At 34.3% G+C, this 27478-nt stretch overlaps 3 protein-coding genes across 7 annotated transcripts; all 3 read left to right on the top strand.

The window, feature by feature from the left end:
* Positions 1 to 1053: 1053 nt before the first annotated feature.
* LOC133676321 (G-type lectin S-receptor-like serine/threonine-protein kinase At5g24080) lies at positions 1054 to 4401 on the top strand. Of its 2 annotated transcripts, none has more exons than XM_062097983.1 (5): positions 1054 to 1395; positions 1670 to 3018; positions 3124 to 3304; positions 3448 to 3901; positions 4002 to 4401. In XM_062097983.1, exons 1-5 carry the CDS (start codon positions 1154 to 1156, stop codon positions 4341 to 4343), a joined length of 2568 nt encoding a protein of 855 aa, XP_061953967.1. In that variant the 5' UTR covers positions 1054 to 1153; the 3' UTR covers positions 4344 to 4401. The 2 variants fall into 2 exon arrangements, with proteins under 2 accessions (XP_061953967.1, XP_061953966.1); XM_062097982.1 differs by having other exon boundaries at positions 1652 to 3018.
* A 2972-nt stretch (positions 4402 to 7373) lies between these two features.
* LOC133675262 (nuclear pore complex protein NUP93A-like) lies at positions 7374 to 18571 on the top strand. Of its 2 annotated transcripts, none has more exons than XM_062096586.1 (15): positions 7374 to 7637; positions 8293 to 8384; positions 8544 to 8610; positions 8947 to 9006; positions 10215 to 10304; positions 11327 to 11596; positions 12962 to 13057; positions 13220 to 13354; positions 13538 to 13591; positions 13699 to 13782; positions 14383 to 14469; positions 14548 to 15450; positions 15690 to 15871; positions 16869 to 17196; positions 18231 to 18571. In XM_062096586.1, the coding sequence occupies exons 1-15, from the start codon at positions 7536 to 7538 to the stop codon at positions 18306 to 18308; spliced, it is 2628 nt and encodes an 875-aa protein (XP_061952570.1). In that variant the 5' UTR covers positions 7374 to 7535; the 3' UTR covers positions 18309 to 18571. The 2 variants fall into 2 exon arrangements, with proteins under 2 accessions (XP_061952570.1, XP_061952571.1); XM_062096587.1 differs by having other exon boundaries at positions 7376 to 7637; positions 16905 to 17196.
* Positions 18572 to 20135: 1564 nt separating this feature from the next.
* On the top strand, positions 20136 to 26486 carry LOC133676102 (uncharacterized). Of its 3 annotated transcripts, none has more exons than XM_062097678.1 (15): positions 20136 to 20294; positions 20406 to 20811; positions 20896 to 21625; positions 21703 to 21992; positions 22554 to 22612; positions 22754 to 22848; positions 22981 to 23083; positions 23197 to 23291; positions 23369 to 23431; positions 24096 to 24171; positions 24259 to 24367; positions 24689 to 24801; positions 25039 to 25097; positions 25703 to 25811; positions 26056 to 26486. In XM_062097678.1, the coding sequence occupies exons 3-15, from the start codon at positions 21399 to 21401 to the stop codon at positions 26188 to 26190; spliced, it is 1533 nt and encodes a 510-aa protein (XP_061953662.1). In that variant the 5' UTR covers positions 20136 to 20294; positions 20406 to 20811; positions 20896 to 21398; the 3' UTR covers positions 26191 to 26486. The 3 variants fall into 3 exon arrangements, with proteins under 3 accessions (XP_061953662.1, XP_061953660.1, XP_061953661.1); XM_062097676.1 differs by having other exon boundaries at positions 21700 to 21992; XM_062097677.1 differs by having other exon boundaries at positions 20162 to 20294; positions 20389 to 20811; positions 21700 to 21992.
* Positions 26487 to 27478: the final 992 nt, after the last annotated feature.

The following is a 27478-nucleotide window of genomic DNA, read 5'->3' as shown; positions in this document are numbered from 1 at the left end:
GGATTAGTATTTGGTTAGCATTAAGATTTTGTTTTTGTATTTTTCTTTATCTATTTTATTAATCAAATTTTAAATTAATGATTATGATTTTTTTTATTACTAAAAAACACATTAAAAATACCTAAACATTCTATAAAAAAATTTATGTTAGAAAAAAATTTGGCATATCACAAGCCAATTATAATAAAACATGAACTTAGTCATGTACAAAGTACGAGACGTATTTTTATTAGTTTTAACAGAAACAATTGACAAAAAAAATATAAGAAACATAATAACTTTATAATAGTAAATTAAATACAATTAAACATATAAGAATAGATGGTATATATATAATCCTTAAAATATGAAGAAATATGGAGCCTTTTTCTGGATAAATTAACAAGCTTGGAAATTTTAACACTTCAAGCCAAGTCATGATCTGCATAATAACTTGTTTTTTTTTCTCCGTCCTTTTTTCCTAGACATTTTCTTTTCACATTTGGACGGCCAAATGTTTCTTCCTTTTAGCTTAGATCACCCACTCTTCCACCAGGGATGTGCAAGCCTCTATCTCCACATCCATGGTAATGTGAAAAATCTGAATAATTTCAATATTCTCATGCAAATGGCTGAATTGTATGTTTGGTTACGCCATTTAGCTTGTTTTTTTTTATTAAAATTTAAATTATTTTTTTATATTTTCATGTAGTTTTATACCCTTGTAAAAAATATTATTTATAAAATAAAAAATATTATTTTAATATATTTTAAATAAAAAAATAATTTAAAAATTTATTACGGGCTTGACTTCCGAAATTCCGTATCAAATGCGGGGTTACATGTGCATAGCCCTTTCGGCTGATCATTGCCCATTTGAAACCACACATACACAACACGTGCCACAAAACCCATGGCTTGTAGCTCTAGCCGACCATCTGATCCAAAAAAAACATAAAATTTCAAAGTGTAGTTCACCAACCACTGTATACGTGTTATGATCTTCCTATTTTTCTTCTCTTCACAAAACTCTTACACGCATCTTTCAATCTGTTCTTTCCCTCTCATAAATAATGCATGGCCGTTGCTCTATTTTGTAGTTTTAGTTCTTTCAAGTTCTTGACATTAACACTCCTAGTCCACTGGCAGCCTGCATGGTGCTGAGTTTGTGATCATGGCTAATTGTTTGGTCTTTCTTCTCTTGGTTTTAGTTTGGCTTTGGGCTAGGGCTAGGGCTAGCCACATTGGTTTGGGTTCAAGATTGATGGCTCGTGATCAAAATGAAGCATGGGTTTCAGATAATGGTACGTTTGCTTTTGGTTTAACTCCAGCGGCTAATGCTCGTGACCAATTTCAAGTGGCCATTTGGTTCGCAGATCTTCCTGGTGATCGAACCATAGTTTGGTCAGCTAATAGGTACGCTTGCTTATGAGTCCCTGATCTATATATCATTTTTAATTTAGTCCCTAAACTAGTTTATCTTCAATTGGATCCTCCATTTATCAGAAATTCTCAAATGGGTTCTGTCCATATCATTATATTTTTCATTTTTATTTTATTTTATGAAATGATGTCATTTAAGAAAAAGGAAAGAAAGAAAAAATCAAAGCCATTTATCCTTCTGTAGTCTTTACAGAAGCTTTCGCAGGTGACACTTTCTTAATTTTCTCAGTGATGATCTGATATATAGAAACTCCCTGGTCAACAAAAACGCATTCCTGGAGCTGGACACCACCGGCAACCTAGTTCTAATCGACGGCGAAAGAACAGTCTGGATGTCAAACACCTCCGGCGCAGGCATTACATCAGCAAGCATGGAAGAAACTGGCAACTTTATCCTCCACACTGACACTAACCACTCAGCATGGCAAAGTTTTGAACATCCTTCCGATACTTTACTTCCGAACCAGCCTTTAACAGTATCCCTTGAACTAACATCACCAAAATCACCTTCACAGGGTGGCTATTACTCACTCAAAATGTTACAACAGCCTACTTCATTAAGCCTTGCTTTAACATACAACTTGCCTGAAACCTATGATGCTTCACCTGAAGCTTATGCCAACTTTTCCTACTGGCCTGGACCGGATATTTCAAATGTTACTGGGGATGTTGTCGCGGTTTTGGATGATGCAGGAAGCTTTGGAATTGTGTATGGTGAATCATCAAACGGGGCAGTTTATGTTTATAAGAATGATGGTGACTATAATGGATTAGGTTCAGCTACAAATCAATCAAGTACTCGGTCAGCAGTTCTTCGAAGACTGATACTTGAGACTAATGGGAATTTGAGACTGTATCGATGGGATAACAATGTTAATGGTTCACGGGAGTGGGTTCCAGAGTGGGCTGCAGTGTCAAATCCTTGTGACATTGCTGGAATTTGTGGTAATGGAGTATGTAATTTGGATAGAAGCAAGACTAATGCTTCTTGTACATGCTTGCCTGGTACTTCCAAAGCAGGGGGTGATAACTTCTGCGTGGAGAACTCATCATCGATTGGAAGTTGTGATTCCCGAAATACAAATCAAACATCTGAGTTCAGGATTGCAGCTGTGCAGCAAACAAGTTATTTTTTCTCCGATTTTTCGGTGGTAGCAAATTACAGTGATATTCCTACAGTGTCAAAGTGTGGTGACGCTTGTCTATCGGATTGTGAGTGTGTAGCTTCTGTTTATGGACTTGATGATGAGAAGCCTTATTGTTGGATACTGAGGAGCTTAGACTTTGGTGGATATGAGGACACTGGATCCACCTTGTTTGTGAAGGTTAGAGGCAACGAATCGATGTCTCCAGGAGGCAATAAAAGGGGGACAGATGATGATAATACAAGAAAGAAGGTTGTGGTTATACCTATAGTTCTCAGTATGGCAATTCTTGTTGGCCTACTATGCTTATTACTATATTTCAATGTCCATAAAAAGAGATACTTGGAAAGAGCTATGGAGAGCTCTCCTATTCTTCCTGGTGCTCCTACACATTTTACTTTCCGCGACTTGCAGATTCGTACCTGCAATTTTTCACAGCTACTTGGAACAGGTAAATAATTATCACATAAATACAGAAACAGAGGAACTGAAACAGGGAAAATTTGAGTCTATCGATTTTTAGTTATGATTTATGCATGCTATTGTCGTATTGCAGGAGGATTTGGAAGTGTATACAAGGGAAGCCTTGGAGATGGAACTTTGGTTGCTGTAAAGAAGCTAGACAAGGTTTTACCTCATGGGGAGAAAGAATTTATAACTGAAGTAAATACCATAGGCTCTATGCATCACATGAACCTGGTTCGTCTATGCGGGTACTGCTCGGAGGGATTGCAACGGTAAGAAATGCTTCCCAGAAAGAACTTAAAAGTGTTGAAAACCTCAAAAGTCGTTGATTCATCCTACATTTTCAGATACAAAAGACTACGACTCTAACAAATAGTTTTTTTTTTCCTTGAAAATTTGTCATTTCCTTTGGCAGTCTACTAGTTTATGAGTTCCTGAAAAATGGATCATTGGACAAATGGATCTTTCCTTCATATAGTTGCCGAGATAGACTACTGGATTGGTCAACTCGCTTCGATATAGCCATTGCTACCGCAAAAGGGATTGCGTACTTTCACGAGCAATGCAGAGACCGGATAATTCACTGCGATATCAAGCCGGAGAATATTTTGTTAGATGAGAATTTCTGTCCTAAAGTATCAGATTTTGGACTAGCTAAGTTAATGGGAAGGGAGCATTCGCATGTTGTGACCATGGTTCGAGGAACTAGAGGCTATTTGGCTCCAGAATGGGTTAGCAACAGGCCTATTACTGTGAAGGCTGATGTTTATAGTTATGGAATGCTTCTTTTGGAGATTGTTGGTGGCAGAAGAAACCTTGACATGTCTTTTGATGCAGAGGACTTCTTTTACCCTGGGTGGGCTTTCAAGGTATCAGAAGTTTTCTTGCTCAACCTTATCAGCTACAAAGGGTGTTTTCATGGCAATAATTCTCATTTAGTCTGATCATGATATCGATGCTTTTTCGCAGGCGATGATGAATGATACACCACTGAAAGCAGCAGATCGCAGACTAGAAGGATCAGTAAAAGAAGAAGAGCTAATGAGAGCAGTGAAAGTTGCTTTTTGGTGCATTCAAGATGAGGTCTACTCGAGACCTTCAATGGGAGAAGTGGTGAAAATGCTAGAAGGATCAATGGAGATAAACACACCACCAATGCCACAAACTGTCTTGGAATTGATAGAAGAAGGCTTAGATCAAGTTTACAAGGCCATGAAGAGAGAATTCAATCAATATAGCTCCTTCACCACTGCTACTGGTCACCCGTCATCTCATGCTACGTGCAGTTATTCAACAATGTCACCCAGATAGGACAAAGGACAATATTTTGTTTGACTTGATAATGTCACTGCGTTAATTTAAGTTTTAATTTTTTTTATTTTTTCTTAACACCGGATCCCGTTTAAATACACCTGAACTAATCTACAAGTCTTTAAGTTAATAATAAAGTAAATTTTTAATAATCGAAATTTATAAAACTTGATTCAATAATTAATATCTAGAAAACAAATCTGTAATCTAATAAGTTAAATTATACCTTTCAAATTTAAGCTTTAATTTTTTGATGTGGCAACTGGGTGCCTAAGATTTTTGATCAATTTTTTTTATTGATTTAAATATTCAATTTTAATGTTAAATTAAATTTTAATTTACCCTCAAATATATTTATGTTATTTTTTAGTTTCATCTAAAATCTTTTATTTGTTTCAATTAGATCTCGTATCTTTTATTTTAATTCTCTCTTGTGAAAATTTTAATTTTATCCTCAAAGTTGATAGAATATCTCAATATAATCCAAAAGATAAGAATGAAAAAATTGCAATTGAAAAAAATCAGTGATGTAAGGTGTTTTTTTTTAATAAAGAAATATAATAAAAAAAAGTTTTTTCTCATTAACATTATCTAGTAGTCAGAATAAAATTAAACTAAAAACAAGTATGATAAATAATAGTTTTTAATAAAATTAATTAACTAGAAAGTCTCTCCTACAATCTCTCACTAGCATATTATATATAGCTAAAAGGAACACTTCACAGTAAAACATTGATTCCTTTTTTAGACAGTTGTTTTTTTCAAGTTATTTAAGTTTTTTTAGCTGTTTTTTTATGCTTTTTGGGATTTTTTTTGCTTTTTTCTTCTTTTTTTTAATTAATTTTTTTTCATTTAGTTTAGTTTGTTAATGTTAAATTTCTTTCTATTTAGTTATTAGACTTTCATAACACATATTTCGAGTTTCACAGGTTAACCTGGTTTCACGGGTGAACCCAGTTAATTCCAGGTTGACTCGTCAATTTTTATTATTATTATTTTCATAAATATTTTTGTTTAATTTAGTTTGTTAATGTTAAATTTTTTTTATTTAGTTATCAGACTTTCATGACACAAATATTGGGTTTAACAGGTTAACATGATTTAACGAGTTAACCTGAATTTTTTTTTTAATTAATTTTTTTTGTTTAGTTTAGTTTGTTAATATTCACTTTTTTTTTATTTAGTTACCAAACATTCATGACACGGATCCCGGGTTTAACGGGTTAACTTGGTTTGACGAGTTAACCTGAAATTTATTTTATTTTTTGCTTTTTTTTTCTTTTTAATTATTTTTTTCATTTAGTTTAGTTTGTTAATGTTAAATTTCTTTCTATTTAGTTTTTTTTCTTCTTAGAGGTTTTTTTTCTTTTATTTTTTCTTTTTAATTAATTTTATTTAATTAATTTAGTTTATTAATATTAAATTTTTTTCTAAGTAATTCTCGGCTGATGCCTTTAGTTTTTTTTTTATGCCTTTGACTGTGAACTGCATAGTGCAGTTCACAGTAAAAAGGCTGATGTCTTTTTTTTCTTTTTAATTAATTTTTTTTGTTTAATTTAAATTGTTAATGTTAAATTTTTTTCTATTTAGTTATCAAACTTTCATTACATGGATTCCGGGTTTGACATGTTTACCTGGGTTGATGAGTTAGCCCAGTTAATTATGGGTTAACCCATTAATTTATTTTTTTCTTTTTAATTATCAAACTTTCACGATGCAAATTTAAGGTATGATGGGTTAACCTGGTTTGAAGGGTTGATCCAATTAATTCATATTTTTTTTTCATTAGTTTTTTTCTTCCTGTTGGTTTTTTTTTAACTAATCTATTAAATTATCACACTTTTATGACACAACCTTGCAGCCAGACCCACATCCAATGCTATTGGGTCTGGTATTGCAGTCCAGACACTTTTATGCTAAGGGTTAACCCAAGTTTAATGTTATTATTAATATTATAAATATTACTCTTGGGTCAGACGTTACAACCAAACCTGAGACTCTTTGGTATAACTTTGCAAAAAAACCTAACATTTTTAGATCTTAACTATTTTTAAAATGCAAAAAATAATTGACCCGCGGCATCGCGCGAGACATGTAACTAGTTATATCTACACTTTTTATCCAATTGTCCATTAAAATCCTAAAATTTTTATTAGAGTTTTTATCATTTTTTTATTATCATTAATATTTATTGAATAAATCGTGCTATTAATAAAAATAAAAAGGATATGTTATTGTAAAAAACAAAATACATGAATGAGAGAAGATAATTTTGACTAATAAAATGTATTTTTCCTTAAAATTTAAGTGATTTATTTTATTATAAATATCTACTTTAATTTTAATATAATTAAATTAAATGAAATCTTTTAAAAGTATTCTACTATAACATGGCTCCGGTCATTTTAATAGTATCATGCTTAAAACTTTTTATCCTTGGGCAATTAAGTTAGTGTTTAAAAAGGGTCTTTGACTACGTTTTTTAACTAGAATTTTTTTTAAAATTATTATTTTTTGTTTTTTTTTATTTTAAATAAAAAATACTTTTAAAAACTCCATAAGAAAGTATCTTAATTCCGCAGAAAACATATTCTTAACTCTATGGTAGTGTTTGAGAACGCGGTTCAACCCGCGTTCCCAAAAAATTTTAAATTTATTTTTGGTTAAAATTTAATATGGTTTATATGTTTTGGATCGTTTTAATATGCTGATGTTAAAAATAATTTTTAAAAAATAAAAAAAATAATTAACATATATTTTAATATAAAAAATTATTTAAAAAACACCCACAACCACAATGTCTAACAATCTCTACGGAGTATGTACTATGCAGGCGTAGAATTTTACAAGACGTAGCGATAAAAACAAAATCATAAATTTTGGGATCCTACACTCCTAACTGGGCCTCATCTTGTTAGTGGGCCGTGCTCACGTTATACCTAGCCCAGACCACTTACCCGAACCGAATTCAACTCCCTTCTTTTTTACGCTCTCGAGTCTTCTTGATTAACTCGATACTATTGTAGGCTTTTTAGCTTGAGAGAAAAGCCGTAGTTTTTGAAAAATTAGTGCTTTTAATTTAATTATTTAAATTTAAAACAAGCTAAGCTAAAACCCTTTTCCCTCTCATATCTCTGGAAAAAAGAAAAACTAAGAAGAAGAGAAACGCCATTGGAGAGAGAACGAGTAGAAATGGCAAGCGAACAGGACATGAGTAACTGGACCGATCTACTCCACTCTTCCACCAAACTTCTCGAACAAGCTGCTCCTTCCCCTCAATTCCCTCCTCTTCAGGTTTTTTTTGTTTTTTTTTTTCTCTCTCGCACTCTCCTTTTTTCTTTTCTGTTTGTTTCTCGAGAAAACGCGATGGCAATTTTCAAAAGCCGAGGATATATACTTTTAGTCATTGTTAATCCATCGGTTCTTTTCTCTTTGTTAACAAAAATAAATTAATTGAAAGCTTGATTTATTTAACATTGTGAACTTTTTTTCTTTCTTTTTAGTATCCGATTTTATAGAAATTATACTTTATTGTTAAAAGAAATTGCTTGCTTTTGCTTTCAATTTCATTTACGTACTGTTTTTTTTATATCTATTATTATTGTTATTATTACTCAATTAATTTTTTGACCATTAGAATGAGTGCATTTTGTTGTTAATCCATCGGTTCTTTTCTCTTTGTTAACAAAAATAAATTAATTGAAAGCTTGATTTATTTAACATTGTGAACTTTTTTTCTTTCTTTTTAGTATCCGATTTTATAGAAATTATACTTTATTGTTAAAAGAAATTGCTTGCTTTTGCTTTCAATTTCATTTACGTACTGTTTTTTTTTTTATCTATTATTATTGTTATTATTACTCAATTAATTTTTTGACCATTAGAATGAGTGCATTTTGTTGTTTTGTACTAATTTAGTGAGTTTATAATGTTTTTCTGTATGTTTTAGAGGAACTTAGATCAATTAGAAGCATTATCGAAGAAACTCAAGGCTAAAGCCATAAGACCCGAGGCTCCTTCGCAATCTATTGCCGCTACAAGGTTGGTTTTTTCAATCACTTTCTGAATTTCTCTCTATTACTGTTTAAATACTGTTTTCTATGATGTCATGTCTATTAAGGGTAGCATTGATTGGAATCTTGGGAGTACGAAGAATCTTGAATGGGCGGGGTTTATTTGTGTTGTTTTATGCATTCACAGGCTTCTTGCACGTGAAGGAATAAATGCCGAGCATCTTGCACGAGATCTAAAGTCTTTTGAATTGAAGGTGAAATTACCTTATGTTTTAATTAATGAGTATAAGCTTGCCTTGGTGGACACAGTCGTGCAAATTTACTTTATCAAACAGTTGATGAATGACTATAGACTCCAAAGGTTTGTTGAAAAACAATTTTTATGATGTGTTGAATGAAATTAAAATTTGATTATTAGTTTGTTAATACTGCCTTGTTTTTGTGACCATGCTGAACTTGCTTTAGGCTACCATTTTGATTAGTGACGTGTTTTGTTCTTTTGAAGTTCCTGTTTCTTTTGCTTCAATGTAATATTCATGGTTCACAATTGGAATTTCATTATTTGTTACACCTGCCTTTTCTATTCCTAGACAACATTTGAGGATGTGTTTCCTGCCGAGGCTACAAGTGTTGAAGAGTATCTTCAACAGGTAATTTTTGCTGCTTTTTTATGATCTGAGCAACAGATCTATGATAATAGCTGTGATTATTTTCTTGTTTCTTTAGTTCCTTAACTCTATGATAGGTTTTTGTTGGCTTGAGAATATTTCACGCTGCTATTCTGTTGACTGCTCAAATGTGTAGTTGACATGCTCTGTTAAATTTAGCTATTAGTTGTACCAAATAACTAAAACATAAACACAAAATCATACTGTTTGCTGGTTGATGGAAGTGCTCATGTACTAGTATTGAAATTACAAAGACCTTGAAACATAAACACATAATCATACTGTTTGCTGGTTGATGGAAGTGCTCATGTACTAGTATTGAAGTTACAAAGACCTTGAAATTGAATTTTAGTTTTTGTTATAAACAATGTTTTTCTAACTGTGTTCATTTTTCTGAAAAGAAGAATGGTTTTTCTTTCCCCAGAAATGATTACATTCTGAGACTGCTTCAAAAGATGACTTTCGAAAATAGCCATCAAATTGACAATCTTCCTTTTTGTTTCATCAAAGCATGATGATATCATTTTCTTTCACTATGGTTTTTCATGCAAGAAAACTTCCCAAAATTCTTATGTAGAAGTGGCTGAAGGTCAATAGAAAGTTACATTTGGAACATGCTCTTTAAATGCCTAACAGATATGGCCAAAATTTCTTGCAAATCTCAAACCAATCTAATGGAACAAACAACATGTTGTTTAAGCTTCATGTCTGTTAGGAAGGGAAAAGATTTAGGAAGAAAAACTTCATCAATTGTCCTAAAATATTTTTCTTAAAGCTTCATGAATTGTCCTAAAAACATTCTTCCTTTTATGTTCAAGTTAGGGAAAAGCAAAATAGTATCCCAGGAAGCTGTTCTAATCTTTAAGCTGGTGCTAATGTGTCTATATAAAATAGCATAGTTTTGTTATTACCATCTATTTGTTTGGAACTACTGAACTGGAACTTTCAATAATGGTGGTAATTCTCTCTTGTTTTATGAGTTTTGTCGTTTTCAATTACATATATGGATGATCGTGGTACATGCAATTGGCTGATAAATGCTTTGATATCTTACACAATATATCCTCATTTGGTTGTGCAACTCTGCTTTGTCTCAAGTAGTTACCTCCTGCTATTTAGATTGATGCTTTTGCTTCCTAAAAAGTGGCTGTTACTGGTTTATGGTTACACCATGCAAGTTTTGTCCATAGTTTCATGAAATGGCAATGGTATCAGCAATCCAGGAAGCTCAGAAGGATAACGTAAGAAGTTTTAATGATTACATGATGAGAGTTTTGGAGGTTAGTGCCATACAACATGTATTTGAACTGTTGGTATAATTTATTTATTGCCAGCGTATATATGCTGCTAAATCAATCACAGCTTATGGCTTCTTACTAACCATTTTTATATGTTAAGTGACTTTTAGTCCCTATTCTTTTCGTAATGGTTTACTTATAAAGTTTTTTAAAGCTGCAATATTACACACATACAATAGCCTTGCTGCAATGTAGACTAATCCACCCAGAATGAATATGGAATTCAACGTAAAATAAATTTAATGCTTGCTTGGCATAATTACCCTCTAAATTTCCATCCTTTTTACTGTCTGTTTGAATGAATAGGACCACAGTAAAGCAAAGTGACAACTTAAGCGGTAACTGTGCAACTTTTTGAACTTTAAGGAGTGACATGGACCATTATGGAAATTAAACTTAGTAATATATACTTTGCTCTAAACCTTGTCAGTTGCAAAAAAAAATAAAAATTAGCATGTCACTTTCAAGCAATTACGTTTTAAGTAGTTAAAAAATGTCATAACTAACTTGGTTGCTTCTAGAATTATAAAAACTTAAAAATAACTGCCGCTGTAATATAAAACATGAAGGGGTAAATTGTGGTATGATGATCTACCTTTGATATAGGACAAAGGCAGGAATTTTAGTGGTTGTGATGTCCTATTTGAGTGCTTCTGAGTTAGACTTCTGTGAAAATGATGTTATTCAAAAACTCACACATCTGCAACTGATTAAGAAGATGTTTCGTCTAAATTTATGCCGTTTAATGATATTCAGTTCCCTTGATTTTGTCTCTCTGTGAAATTTGTTCTGATTATTATGCCTGCCTTGTGGCTAAGGCTTGGCACGGTCAGATGGTGGAGGGTGGGAAATTAGTATATAAATGAATTTTCAGAGCTAGTTTGGTCATTTAAAGGCATGCAGTTTTGATTTAAGAACCAAAAGAGGCATTAAAGTTTTCTTAGAGGTTTCTATGCTCACTGTGTTTTTACTTTGGTTGATGAGTCAAAGTTGATATATTGCAGGAGGATTGGCAAAAGGAAAGACGTGACTTTCTTCAGAGCTTGAGCCGAATTTCATCATTGCCCAGGACTAACATAGTTGATTCAAGTACTGAAGGTACTCGTTCTGGTCAACCAGCTTCTCTGGCTTCCAGCCCTCATGCTTCTTCTGGTCCATCTGGCATGGAAATTGTACCTTTAGCTAACAAACCCATTGTGGAGAAAAAAGCTTCGGCCTGTGCTGAGGTTGTGAAGAATTTGAACCATGCGCGAGAGCATGGCTCACAATTCAAGGTAAGGCTGGTTTTGGTTACACATTTTCTCTATTAAAACTTGTTTCCACATCTTGTTGAAAGAAATCTATTTCTTGAGTAGCTACAGACTAGGGAAAACTAGAAAATCAAAAGATTTGATAGCAACTTTATCTTTGAAATGTACCACAAGTATCAGAGTGGAGAATATATCTATTAGAGAATAGATAGAGTATTCCTTTTCAATAATAGTCACTGCTCGCATCTCATGGATTTGGCAAAAGGAAGACCTGAGACTAACAGCAAATAATCAAGGTTTATAAACAGTGTTTTGATAATCACTGGTTAAAAGGCATCGACAACATCATTGTGCATTTAAGAGTCAAGGTGCAACATATTGAGCTAGAACTGTCCTTTTTGTTTTCTCTCTTTTTTTAATCATCACATCAAAATATTCTTCAAAAATCTCTAAACTATATCCTTGAACCATGGATGACAATCATTATATATTATATTTGGTAGTCCAAATCTAGGGATTCAATGGGGTAGATTGCCTTGCCTTGATGCTTATTGGGAGCTTATTGAACAACTATATTATAGAATTGTTTTTTTAAATACCATAAATAGATAGACTAGCATCGAGAACTAGAGATGCATTTTTTGTTGAATTATGTTTGTGCAATGCACACTTTTGATGTATGATTGGGCAGGTATTACCTCAAATACACAATTGTTAAGTTTGCTTTTGTTCTAAATAACAATATACTAGAATCATGCTAGGAAGCATCACATAATCTGAAAGGATAGGGGTAAGGGCTATTTTTCCAAGGAAGTGATTGAGACTTGAGATTCAATCACTAAGATTCTGAGGCATTATGCCTGAGAGGGGATGCGTCTCACATCCGAGGGGTATGGCATTTTGCAACATGCATAGATCACAAAAGATTAGACATTTCTCCTCAGTTCTCTTTAAGTAAGAGTTACAGCCATGTACTAGCTTCTTTTAGTATACATCGTTATGAGGCATTTCATAGCCAGGTAGCCAAGGACAGGTAGTCGCTTACAAATACCTAGTTTAAACAAAGCGCACAAGCACCCACCTTTCTGGCTTCCAAGTTCTTCAAGGGTGAAATTTTCATCAGGACTTGGAATGATTGCTTATTGAGCCGCTTAATTTCCTGAAGAATTTGAAAATTGTAGGATGACCCCCAAATCTAATGGCATGTTAGCCATGCCCATATGCCCTGATAATATGTTTCTTCAAGCTGTCATATGTAACCTACATTGCTAGGAAGTAAGATCTTCAAAGGACATTATACTTTTGTGTCATCTTCTCTTGTGTTTAGGTTCTCTTAACTTGATACTATTGATATATGTATATTTTATTTCCTGTTTGCTATTCCTGTAGCCTGCAACAGCTTTCAAAGGTGCTTATGAAAGCTTAGGTGTTGAAGTATCTGGTGGAAAATCTGTTAACATGCAAAAGATATGGCACCTTGTTCAGGTATACTTTTTATTTATTTCCTTATTTTCCTGATAGATTCTAGAGGGACCATTATAGAGTTTTTTAAGTTCAGTCTAACGAACAATTTTTTATATTGATAAATACAGTAAGCATTTAAAAGTATTATTTTCCATCTAAATACATTTATGTATACTTTGACAGACATTGGTGGGTGAAAATACAACCATGCAACCGATTGTTTCAAGAAAAATGTCATTAGTTATTGGTGCAAGGCGCCATCTTGAATGGGGCCATGAAAAATACATCATGGATACAATACAAAATCATCCAGCACAGGTAGTAATTCTTTCAGTATCTTCTTATTTTGTGGATAACCTATTATTTTTCAGAATGACAAATGCTAATATATGTGTACTAATAGTCTTTTTGTTCACTGCTACTACCTTTGTTCTTTGCTTCTAACAAATTGTTGCTTGGTAGTGTTGATTACTATTCATCATTTTTCTGTTCTCATGTCAGGCTGCTCTTGGTGGAGCTGTTGGGAATCTACAAAGAGTTCGTGCATTTCTTCGGGTTTGTTAATATTGCTATTCAACTTCTTGCTTGCCTAGACTTGTTCATTGACATTTTTCTTTTATGTGAAATCATATTTTTCTTGTTCTTCTTATCTTTCCGTGCAGATTCGGTTAAGGGATTATGGAGTTCTGGATTTTGATGCAGGTGATACTCATAGGCAGCCTCCAGTTGATACCACTTGGCAGCAGGTCATTGATAAATTCTTATTTTAGGGCCTTGTTTCACGTGAATTTTGCTTGGGAATGCTTTTAATAGTTTTTGGTCTCCTAAATGCTTATTACGTGAAAGCCAGAGGGCATTGTTTAAAGGGTCAATAAAGTAGGAACCACGATTCATCTGTAAGATAGTAACCTTTGTGTTTTGCTCTCTTAATTACGTGACCACGCCCATTTTATTTGAAATTGCACACCACTAATATCTATACTATCTTGTTTTAGAGAGACCTCCCGTGGCTAAAATTTATGGGGGTTGTTGCTATAATTTATCTAACTGAAAACAGTGGTAGTTAGGATAATTTCAGAAACAAGAAAAATAATTAATATAGAGTGCATGCATGCGTCTGTATCATTTAGTTATATTCATTAATTTGGGTCAAGTCATTCAGCAGAATGTTAAATTCCTTTTGAAGCTATTTTGACAAACCAAAATAGCAGGATACTAAATTTATTTTCTGCTGTAACGACAAACCAGTTGTGTTTCTAGCAGAGTACCGAACAATTGTTTTTCATAATCTTTTATCTAAAAAATCTGTGTTTCTATACTAAATCATATTTTTCTGTTTTCAACAGATCTATATTTGCTTGAGAACTGGGTATTATGAGGAAGCAAGAACTGTTGCCCTGTCTTCCCGTGCTTCACACCAATTTGCTCCTATGGTACTGATTTTTCTCTGCTTAAGATAAAAAATTATATACTTTATAAGCAGCCTCCATCATTAGCTTTCCCTTTCACAGCTCATGGAGTGGATTAACTCTGGAGGTATGGTGCCTGCGGATATTGCAGCTGCTGCTTCAGAAGAATGTGAAAAAATGTTAAGAATGGGTGATCGGGTGGGTCGAGCTGCATATGACAAGAAAAAGTTGTTGCTCTATGCTATAGTATCTGGTTCTCGCAGGCAAATTGACCACCTGCTGAGAGATCTGCCAACCCTTTTCAATACTATAGAGGATTTCCTGTGGTTCAAATTATCAGCTGTACAAGAGTACCATGGTGGGACCTCATCTCAGGTCCTGAATGAAAGCTTGGTACCATACAGTTTGGAGGATTTGCAGGCATACTTGAATAAATTTGAGCCATCATATTATACTAAAAATGGGAAAGACCCTCTCGTATACCCTTATGTGTTACTATTAAGCGTCCAGATGCTACCAGCTATCTTGTATTTGTCTAAGGAAGCTGCAGATGATGGATACAATATCAACGCAGTCCATGTATCAATCGCACTAGCAGACCATGGGGTTCTTACTGAAGGTGCTGGAGCTGGGCAAAAACTTGGGGTAATGGATGCTTATGCAGAGGTCGCTAGCATAATTAGGCAGTATGGATCTGCATATTTACGTCATGGAAATCTCTCAATGGCACTAGAATATTATGCCCAAGCTGCAGCTACAGTAGGTGGTGGAGAAGCATCATGGACTGGGAGAGGTAATATTGATCAGCAGAGGCAGAGAAGCATGATGTTGAAGCAACTCCTCACTGAGCTATTGCTAAGGGATGGTGGTATTCATCTTTTACTGGGTCCAAGAGGTGCCGGAGAAGAAGGTGAATTGGCACGATTTTTGACTGATTCTAAAGAAAGACAGCAATTTCTACTTGAAGCTGCTCGCAAGTGTCAAGAAGCTGGACTAGATGAAAAGGTTAATTTTCCTCTCCTTGCCTTTTGACTCTCTTGGTTTGGAAATCATTCCTTTTTGGAGTTCTTCAGGGAGTCTTCACATTTTTTCTCTAGTTATGCATATCTCTATTTCTCTAGAAATGTTTATCTACCTCTTGGTAAAGCAATATAGTGACTAGCTGGTTTTTTTACCTCCATATTGCTCTTTCGCCTCACATTTTCTCATTGTTGATTTGCCCTGATCTGATTGCCAAAATCCAGTCCATAGAAATTCAGAAGAGAGTTGGGGCATTCTCTATGGCTTTAGATACAATCAATAAGTGCCTGTCTGAAGCAATTTGTGCACTATCACGTGGTAAATTGGATGGTGAGAGCTGGACTGCTGGTCTCATTAATTCTGGCAACGAGATTCTGGAGACATTTAAGTATTATCCTAATGAAAGGTAATTATGATCCTGTGTTTGCATTGGCTTCTTTTTTTGCATTGTTAAGTTTGGGATGGTAGTTTGCTTTTGATATTTTTTACTAGATTACAAGTGCTTGAAGCATTTATTGTCAAAGAACCATCTCAACCCAATAGCTTAAATTGTTAGGTGAGGTCCCAAGATATGATTTATATTTTCTCTAACACATCCCCTCAAGTGAAAGCCCTTCGGGCCTGAAACTTGCATAGACCCACATTACCTTGTGCTTGATTTTTATCAAATAAATGGGGGTGATGAGATTCGAACCCGTGACCACTTGGCTATCAAGGCTCTGATATCATGTTAAAGAGTCATCTTAACCCAATAGCTTAAGCTGTTAGGTGAGGTTTCAAGATATAATTTATATTATTCTCTAACATTTATATAGTTGAACTGAAAGCAACTTTTGGAAGCACCAGAAGCTTCAATTTCATAGTTTATATTGTGAATGTTGTCTACAACCTACACTGTCAAATTTTTAAATTTGAGATTAAATTGTAATTGAAAAGAGAAATCTCTATTTGCTGTTCATGAAATTCAAGTTGTTGGTGATGACACATGAAATAACCTAATCTATGTTGAGTACTTCATTTGTTAACATTTCATGCGCTAAGTTAGTATTGAAATGTGTATCAATTTTCTGAATTCTTCAAAGTGCTAACAAGTCTTTCACCCATATTTTTGCACTCATTTCACGTCATCATGAAGATTATTTACTTGCATGATGTTTTCATATTGTGGAACTTTGTTGATGGTGCTGGCTTCTCATTTGTTGAGTTGATGGCAGATTGCCATCAACTCAAGTTTGGAACTTTTTCTGAAATCAATGAATTCCTGAACTGTTGGGATTCTAACATATTGACAAGGTTATTGAAGTTTGCAAAACAAGTTCCTCTGAGTTTTTAACATCCCTTCTCTAGGGCCTTTATAGTTTTCAATATCAGTGTTATTTATTCTTTTTATATCTTCTCTATAGTTTTCCTGAACTCAATCATTCGGTTATGGTACCCAGTTTTCAAGAAAGAGGTCATGTCATAGAGCAAGAAACAGTATTGAGACAGCTTGAGGCAACATTATCTGTTCACAAGTTGGTGAGAATGGGTCACTATCTTGATGCTTTAAGGGAGCTTGCCAAACTTCCTTTTCTTCCATTTGATCCACGAGTGTCAGATGTCACTGTTGATGCACTTCAGAATTTATCCCTTCATGTTCAGGCTTGTGTGCCATACCTTTTGAAGGTTGCTTTAACATGTTTGGATAATGTGACAGATTCTGATGGGTCACTTCGTGCCATGAGAGCAAAGGTATTTTGGAAAATTTATGCTCTGATCTCGTTATTTTTTCTTTGATAGATATTGGTGCTCCTTTGAAAATGCTATTTTGCTTGTGATCTCTTTGAAATTGCTTACTAAAAATTTGTAGTTTGAAGGATAGTGAGTAAAGGTTGTCAGAAACTGCAACCTGGATCATAGTCATATGATCCTAAAATCTAGACATATAAAATCTTTTGAATTGCTAAGAAGAGTGTGAGTGGGTACAGTCTTGGTGGGATTGCAGTAGAATTTGTAGGGTCATAGTATCACATAATCTTAATTTTTTAAGCAATTTAAGTCTTTTTTGCTTACTAATCAGTCTGAACATGAAATATGGGTTTTGTTTTACCCAGTTTAAAAGACATGTAAACTTGATATCTGGATTGCCAAAGTATTTCTTGGCTTAAGTGGTGGCATAAGTCCTCATTTTCTTGTAAGGTTTTGGTGACCATGACATCATTTAATAGATACATCCTCAAATTCCTAGCATGCCTTTATCGGTTATGTCATTATAAACAGATGAAAATCTCGATAGATAAAAATTATAGTTGAGACACCCTATTGTGAGAAAAAGTTCAGATCCTCAAATGTTTTATACTCGAAAACTGAGAAAGGCCCATTCCTTAAAAATTATGATGATGAGCTAGAAAAATGCTTGAATGGGTTTTGATAGTTTTCCTACAGATTATATGGAGGGCCAGAAATAATGATGAAATGACACCGATGTAATATGAACTCATATATGCTGCCAAATGCGTACCAATGCACCCAATTTTCATTTCTATGATTTGATATGTGTTTCGTTGTTTTCTTTGGGCTTTTCTAGTTATAAATCATTTTGATTTGCAAACCATATAGTAGCCATCAGGCGCATAATGATTTGGTAGTGCAAATGAATTGCTGGATTTTAATCTTGTCAATTTAGAGTGTAACTGTCGTTGAAAATGTGGTGGTTCTTTTGAGAATAGGCACAGAATGTCGCTGCCTAGTGATTGTTATTATTATTTTTCTGGTACCTTTTGCAGATTACACAGTTCCTTGCAAATAATATGAATCGGAATTGGCCTCGTGATTTGTATGAGAAGGTTGCTCGAAGTTTGTGAAGTAAATAAACGGTGGTGGTTTGAGATGGCAATTCATCCCTCAGTCAGGCAGACAAATCTGATAGAGGCAGTGTTTCAGGTTATCACACATGTAGCTCCTTGAACAGTCAAAAACATTTTAATCTAACCAAAATGAGTGTTTCTTGGCGAGGAAACGCAGCTGTTTCGAAATGAATTGTGCAATTTTGTATTTCAAACTTGGAAGATCCTCCAGCCTATAGCTCTAAATTTTGAAATGTGAGCTCCATATGCTTCTTCTTCTTCTTCTTCTTCTTCTTGTATCTTTTTGAATAAGTTCATGCTGCCATTTTTTGTGTCATTAACCATTTCCCTCTTGAGGAGCCGAAGCTTGCTGTCAATTTTTGCAGAATATATATAAGCCATTAGGAATCGACTGTTGTTGGTTTTCTCCTATGCAATTGAAACCAGTGGATGACAAAGATATTTGAGGAAAAATTGATCGAATCATTGAACATAAAAGTGCAGGTCGTCTTCAAGAGAGGTATCCTTTCTAGTTTTTTCATGAGCGGCGACATGGTTCCTCAAGTTTAGGAAATTGGCCAAGTCAGCCCCTGTACTTTTACTTTGTAAAGATAGGATGGCAGTATCTAAAAGGATGGGGGGGGGGGGGGGATTCTCCCCAGGTCCTCTTCCACTTTGATTAGAAAGATTCTGTGTACATAAATTTAACTACTAATAAACTTTTACTGCATGGTTAAAAAGCTTAGTAAACTTCTATATATAACATATAAAAAGCATTTTACCAATGTAAAAAGAAATAGTAATGTGAATGAATCTTTTATTCCTAGTTGCATCATGGTTTTTTTCTGAAGTTATAAAACCTGGTTATGAAGGTCAACGGTTAATTAAAAAGATATTTATTTTAAAAAATATTATTTTAATAAAAATTAAGTTTTTAGTTAGATTTTATTTAGTATTGAAAGTCAATTCTGGTTTTAATGGATCATGTCAAGTCAATTATCTAATTTAAAAAAAAATTAAAAAAAAATACCTGGACAAATCTAGATTCTGCATTGACTGGAACCCGAGTGAATTTGTGTCCAGGTTTTATGATAATACTTTCCTCAATTAACTAATAGTGCTTAACTCCTTTTTCAACTAGCCGTTGTACATACTATGATCAATACAGCTTCATTTGTGTGCATGAAAAGTTGAAAACCAATAAATATTTTATGAACCAATAGTACAATAACACATTATATTTTTCCTTCTAATTTGAGCATTTCCCCCTCTTTTAAAATACCATTTTATTTTAATTTTTTAATCGTTAATTATTAATATTAATCAAGAATTAATAATTAATAATTACTAAAACTATTTTTTAAAACTTGACCTCACATTTTGATCCAGAAACCTTATGATAAGTTGAATTTTAACAAAAATTAAAAAATTAACTTGGTATTATCTATATAAAAACCCAGAAATCCAATTAAATTTTAGTTAAAATTTGTAGGTTATTTATTAATTTTTAAAATGATATTAATAGTTTTAGATTAACCCAGATACAAGTTTGTTTACCTCATACCTTATTCTTACCATGATGTGTTTTTTTAAAATGAGAATTTAAGTTTGCTAACTTTAAATGTTATAGTTTGACTAATTAGTTTCGAATTTATTCTTTAAAAATTATTAATTTGAGTTTTATAAATTTTACGACTATTAAAAATTTATAACATAAACTAATCTACAAATTTATTTTAATTTTCTTTTAAAAAAAAAAAGAAGAAGAAACAGGGGCATCTTGGGTGACAACATGCTAGCTGTCGAGTATGAAAATCAGGCCCATGACCTTGTTTTTGTTTTCTTACAAGTCCACTACAGTTCAGTGTACATTAGCACTGAAACTTTAGCAACAGACTATTACAAGAAAGAAAGGATAATAATAATAATAATAATAATAATAGCGCCGAAGCTCCATTTTACCAAACAAATCTCTCTTTGGATCTCCTCTGCGAGTTCTCCAAGGTACAAATTCACCACTTATCTCTTACTAATCTCTCTTCTTCTTGAATTAAAATCGCTTAAAATCTTCTTTTTAATACAATCTTAACTGTCTTAGGTTTTCTTTCTGTGTAGGGTTTGAACAGAAACATGGAGAACATGCAATATGCAGAGGAGCTAGTAAGAGAATTTCTTGTATTTAGAGGGTTTACTAATACCCTACAAGCTCTTGATAATGAATTATCCACTGATATCGGTAAAGGGTTTCATGTTGATAAGTTGTTAGACTTGATATTTGCTATTTACATTCCTAGATTTCAAGTTGATAAATTAGTGGGTTTGCTTAATTTTTTTAAGCATTGCTTTTCCAACTTATCGGAGAATGTGCTTGTTGATACTTTGTTAAAATTGGAGGGTTATATTTTGCGGTATTATATTGTTTACGCAATTCAATCGGGGAGGAAAGATATGGTTCTGGAGTTTTTTGGGATCTATGGGAATGAGCTGGTGCAAAAAGGGCATGACTGGACTCCATGGTTCGGTAGGTTTGTTGGTTCCTTTTGTCCTTTTGCTGTTTTGGATTTTGGGTTTGGTTTATTTTTTTTATTTGGGTTATGTATTGTAGCTATTCCTTATTTGAAGAATCCTAGCTTGGATCCTCAGTTTCGGATTTATTTCTCAAAGGAATGGTATGAAGGGTTGCGGTTGTCTGTAAGGAATTTTTTCAATGAGATCTTCAATGGTACTCATATCCTTTTGAGTAGAATTACTATGATGATATGCTTTCTGAAATATTCTTTTTCCTTGTTATTGTTACCAATTTACCGTGCATTTCATATTAAGATGATGCATTTTGAAATATGGTGTTATTTAGCTGGTCCATGCTTCACAGCCTAAAATGTTTCTCCATCAGCCGGTTGCCATTATATGTGAATTATTTTTGGATCATAATGCATTTGATTTGTGAATTTAAAGTTTCAATTGCAAAGCCTGTGTCATCTTGCCGCCGGGGGAGGGGGGGTGTTATGAGTTCCCTCAAATTACCAACACCTTCTTTTATGTAGAACTATCCCCTCTTCCTGCAAGCCTACAAGAAAGCTACGTGACCTTTTTGGTGTGAAATATTACATGATCAAATGTTGCATTGGTTTTTGGTTCATAATAAAGTGTTGTTACTGTTTGAACTGTGAAGAATTTTTCTTAACTAAGCCACGCATCCCTGCGCTGTTGAAGATAAGTTCAGATAAAAACACTGTCAACCATCTAAAAAAAGATATCAAGCAGCTTAATCTTAAACTATCTCAACTTCAGGCTTTATTGGAGGAGAAAGAGGCTTTGATATGCCGGTTAAGGAGGTAGGGATGGTTTGCTCCCCTTCAATGGTTTAGTTTTGATTTGTTGTGACAGTTGATACTATTTTTGGACTCAGTAGTGCTGGTAATGCTCCATCAACATTGGGAACAAGTGTGGGACAAGCTATCAGTATTACTTCATCTAGTGGCATGGATGAAGAAAATTTTATTTTATCTGTAAGTGACAAGGAAATTGATGTTCCTGCAACCCCGGGTCTAGGAGAAAGAGAGCTCAATCCGGAACGGGCTGTTGGGGAACCTGCCAAAAATGTGTCCAGGCCCCGGAATGAATCAAGCTCTATTTCTGATATTGACAATGAAAGTGGTAAAAGTGATGTCAGTCATATGAACTGTGATAACTCTTATAAAGGTGGGTAATAATTCTGTATTAATTTTCTTTCTTGAATTATGATTGCTTAGATTCTCTCTTACAATCATATCCAAACATGCTGGAGAGTATGTTCTTCAAAAATGATCAGACTGGTAGACGAATATATACGATTCATTGTTTGTTTTGATTAAATATGAAGCCTAGTGAGAGCGAGGACTTTGAGCTGTATTACTGGAAAAATGATGGAATGCAATGTTATCAACCTGATATTGTAGTCATGTACTGAGTGAACTAATGCTACTAGTTATATTTTTTACTTGCATGTTGATGTTATTAAAAGCTTGGCGCTGAGTGGGGTATACATATTTCCCCATGTTTGTGCTAGAAATATGTATCACACTATGTCTTAGCTTTTAATACTTGAAAAAATTAGATGCTTTTAATACTTGAAAAAATTAGATCGGAGGGCTGTATATTTCTGGCTGCTAAGATGTTCTGTTCCCCTGATTTAAATTGCTTGTTTGTTACCGGAATTTATTGGCCAATGATGCTGTTTTGAGCTTCTCTCTGGTTGAGTAATTATTGGTTGTGATATTACAGATGATGGTTGCCAGATGCAGGGTGAAGAAGAATTCCCAGAAGTGAAAGTGGACTTCCAGGTGAAAATGCATATGAAGGCTTTATTGCTCATGGATAATTTTGTGCTTTTTATTATATAATTCCTTTCATGCCTTGTTGTTTGCCACTTTTTTTTTTTAATTCCTTTTATTATAGTTTTCTGACTTTTAGACGTGTTTTAGGAGACATTTTTAGGCCACACAAGTGCAATCAGTCGTTGCCGCTTTTCTGCCTCTGGCAACAATATAGCTAGTGCTTCTGTTGATGGCACAGTCAGGTACTTACTAATGGAGTGGTGACAGGAAGACCCAGGCATAACCTGATTAATTGCATTTGTTGTTTAACATCTTGATTGTTTGTTGACTTCCAATTGAAATTTCCTTCTCTTGCCATGCATTTTTTGATGAAGGATATGGACATATGACTCATCAACTTCAGCATCAAGAAATGCAACCATTTATTGCGGGGCAGAGATTATGTCTCTTGACTGGGAATGCAAATCTGACCGCTTGGTATGTATAGCGCCATTTTCTAGTAAACATATGGTTTATTAGAGACATGATAGTTTAATTATTGAAGTTTAGAAATTTCCGTTGTTAAGCACTATTGTTCATTTTGACAAAAGCTTCTCATAGGCACTGCTGATGGAGGAATCAAAGCATGGAATGTTGATGCAAAGAGAGTTGTCTGTGATCTGAACACAAGTGAAGCATTTCCCAGGCACTTACATGAAAAACTACATCTGCATTTATGTTTTGCCTTCAAACTTTCTCTTAACATCTTTTGTTATCCTGCAGTGTCCTGGATCTAAAGTGCAGCCCTGTAGAACCAATTTTTGTTTCTGCAGCAGCTTCTAGAAGGTATTTGCTTTTATTTTTGGTCGAATGAAAAGTTGCTGAATACTGAATCATGTGCTTGAGTGGAAATTCTCCTGTAATTTACTTGCTAGCTGATTAGTTTAACCAATTTAAGCAGAACTGTTTGTTGGAAATGCTACACATCCTTTTTATTTCACTTTTTGAGCAAGCATACATGCTTACTTATGAGCAATTTAATTTTTTATTTCACATTTTGGCGCCATGTCTTTTTTTTTGGGGGTCATATCAAAAGAAACAGAAACCTAGCAATCCCTGCTGATGAAAGAGAGAAAAAAAAGGCAAAACAGAAAATAAGACGTGCTCAACTCCAGTTAAGGGAGCCTTATTCCAAAATTTGGATTGGTTGAGTGAATCATTTTCCTCTTCTATCTAGAGCCATATTTATATAACTCAGATGCGATGTGAAAATTGCAACTTGACTCCTAAAATTGTCTCTTTATCATGTTTGGTACCCGTGACTAATTACCAGTGTTATGTTTAATTGAGTTCGTGCAATCAGCTAAAACTATTTTTACCCGATGGAGTTGTATTTGAGAAGTTTATGATTATAATTTCGTTTAGAAGGCCATGTTTATATAAATTTCTTCTACATACTTTCTGTATCATATTTAAGCTAGGGATTACCAGGGCCTCATTGTCTTTGCAGGCATGGCTCAAACTATATTGAAAGTTTGGGATTTGCTTCATTAACTGTATGGAACATGAAGACATGGAGAGCAATGGTATGTCCTTGTTTGTCCTAGACCTTTGTACTTGAGTGCAGTTTAACATTATTTATTTATTTCTTACTGAATTTAAATTTAATGAAGTCAGCTCTACCTCTTGGTGAAGATCCTCCGGCAATTACTTCCTTAAGCTTCAATCACAACGGAAAGATTTTAGCAGCTGCTGCAACTGATGGAATGATCCACATTTTTGGTATCCTTTTGTAATATTAGGTCCTAGTTTTCTGATTTTCCTTATTTCAATTTAGTGGTTATAATTTAGTGGTTATTGCTTTACATATGCATGAAAGAACCCTGGTTTTAAGGTTGCACGTTCAAACCTATAGAAAAGAGAAGCTTTTCACATGCCCTGTGATATTCCCCCGGAAAACAATATTGTTCCTTTGCCTTGATAACTCTGGGGGTACCCCAGTCATATCTTGAAAAGAAATGGTGACCAATTTATGTGCAGTTGAGGTTGCATGTGCTGTCACATGCACGTGGATATGTTTGCACTCACCTTAACTACCCGAAGACATGGCTGCTGGTCTACAAATTACTGGGTGGCCTGCACATGATACTGCTATAAGCTCAATTCTTTTTGGACCTGATGAGACAAGTATTTTCAGCTTGGGTTCAGATGGGAAGGTAATCATTATTTATCCTATATATCAACTTTGGTTGTTGATTACATGCCATCTGGGTTGTTATTTGTACTAGATGTTACTTATAGGTGTTTGTTGATATGGTTAATTGCATGTTTTGACTATGTTATTGGCCTCATGGCCATTGCCCAATGTGATAACCTTATAGGTTTGTTCAAATTATAATAAAATAAACAACAAAATACGAGAGAACCTGACAGAATTCTTTTGGTGGTGTCAGATATTTGAATGGAGTTTGCAAAACCAAGGTCATATCCTTTGGTCGAGGAATGATGCCAGGTACTTCTTCATTGAGATAAACTATGCTGGTTGTGTTTCGAACAATTGGTTTCATCAATGTTTGAAACTGAAATTTGTCTTGAAGTATCTTTCCTCGTGCCTTTTATGCCACTATTTGATAGCTAGTGCATATGTATTTTCCATAAATATGAGGAGTCATGGGATGTTTTTGTTGTATCACTTGACTGATTACTGCTTAGTTTCCTTGCCATTGTTTTCTAACCATAGCGTTAGGACAAAAATGAGTTATGTAAGTTTGGAATTAAATGCAAGTAATGAAAAAAATAATATGATATCCACATGATGTTGTAAAATCTATTTTCTACCTGCTGTTTAATAATTTAGATAAACAATCCCCAACTAATATTCTGTGTCTGTGAGTGTGTGTACCTGTTTTCAAAGATTTAATTCCTGGATCTTCCCCTTTATTATTCTGTGTTTTTAGCCAAATGATCCAATATTGGTGCCTCCCTGACAGGATTTTTCACGTGCTATTGCATTTTATTTTCCTTTTTTTTTTACCAGACCTGTAGGGGTTGTAACCACATATTTTTATTGGTTTTATGATTTGATAGAAAGTGCTTCAATTTTATTTCATTTTGTAGGTTCTGTGACCCAGGGACCTCAAAACATTGTAGACATGAAATGGCTTTGGATGCAAATGGAAGGAAACTATTGGTAACATCTGGTTCAGTAAGAGCACCCATATATCAGGTGAAGCTCTCTACCCCACCCCCGCCCGCACTCCCAACATGCACTATTTGCACTCAAAGAATTGTTTCACTTTGTGATGTCAATTTTAGTTTGCTTGCTCACTCAATACCCCAAGGCTGACCTTCAACAAACCTACAACAATCAAATTTTTTTTAACTTGTTACCAATCTGACCATTTGAGTTTGACGCCCTTGCATCACTTGATTTATAATAATCATTTTTCCATTTTATTTACTTGGCTCAGGTTCGAGGATATACGAATGGTCTTAAAACTCTTCCACACAGTGCAGCTATAACAACAGTGGATTGGCACCCGACTTTACCCATCTTCTTGACTGGGTCTGCTGACAACTCTGTTCGAGTGACATCTATATTGTAAATACCTAACATCTTTATTTCTGTTTTGATGTGTTTTGTCTGGTTGGTTGGATGAAACATGAATTTCACTCCTGGTTATGGCATGACAAATGTTTTGTCATGGGTTTGATTCATGATTGCGGAGGTTATGATGAAGGAAAGTGATTATGTTGTTTGGTGTTGAATTCTCTGTATCATAATGTCAACTCCATTTTTTCTCCTTGTGATGTTTTGAATTATTTGTATCATAATGTAACTCCTATTTCTCTCCAGATTCAATACATTACTTGATCTCCTGAGTTGCAGGTGCTTTCTATATCTCTTCTGTTTTGATAAGAATCCCCTAGATTTCCAACTATAAATTAAAATCTGTGATCAGCACACATGGGATTGTGTCAAACTGTCACGAGTCATAAGTTCTTGGAAGCACCAGCAGTGCCTATCAATTGCCGAACTCAAAACAAGACCGTGTGCTTTGCCCTGCGTTCATTTCTCTTCTTTATATGGATCTTTGAAACTTAATCTGCTTGATCACTAATGTTGAAACTGGGGCAAACAAGAAGCAGAGTTGTTCTCTCTGTGATAGTTTGCAAATTGAAACATCATAGTAGATTACTGTCATGCTCTTTCCCTTTCATGCAAATCTTGAAGGCTTATTATATAGACACCAGGCTTCAGATAATATCCCTACTGCACACTATCATTTATACAGAAAACTAATTTGGACAAATTTGAGGCAAAACGAAGGATTTTGACTGCCCAAGCTGCTGTAGAAGTAGAAGCAGAGGTAATGCAACAACTAACTTTGAACAAATGGACGATGCAAGCTTCCTCCTAGACAGAAGAAAACCTGTATTTTCTGCAGCAACAACTATTGCTGATTTCAAAATCGAAGCATCAGCGTAAGTTTAATTATTTTATCTAAAGAAGCAAGCTTGTCGAAACAAATTTCCGGGGAACTTCGTAAAGGGAAGAAAGACACTGTTACCTTGCCAGCTTTGTGAGAGAGAAAAAGTATACATGGCATATAAGAAATTTTCACTGTAGTCTGGTTTTATACACGCTGAGCCAGTTCCATGATTTGTCCAGGAATTGGAAATAGGCATGTCTCCAAGAACGCTTTAGCAGTAAAGAACCGGAGACCCCCCAAAAGCATACAGCAAATCCTAAAACCATTTCTGGAATTCATCAACATTTTCTTCGCTGCCATCATTAGCTGGTAGACTTCGAGGTGTATCATCCCCAGGACATTTTTGAGTGATTGGGCCCCCCACAAAGTGCAGGGTTACCATTAAAAGCCGAAGCATCAA

The sequence above is a fragment of the Populus nigra genome, chromosome 16 (assembly GCF_951802175.1).
Source record: "Populus nigra chromosome 16, ddPopNigr1.1, whole genome shotgun sequence".
In the NCBI taxonomy this organism is placed as follows: Eukaryota; Viridiplantae; Streptophyta; class Magnoliopsida; order Malpighiales; family Salicaceae; genus Populus; species Populus nigra.
This window is presented reverse-complemented; position numbering and strand designations above follow the sequence as displayed.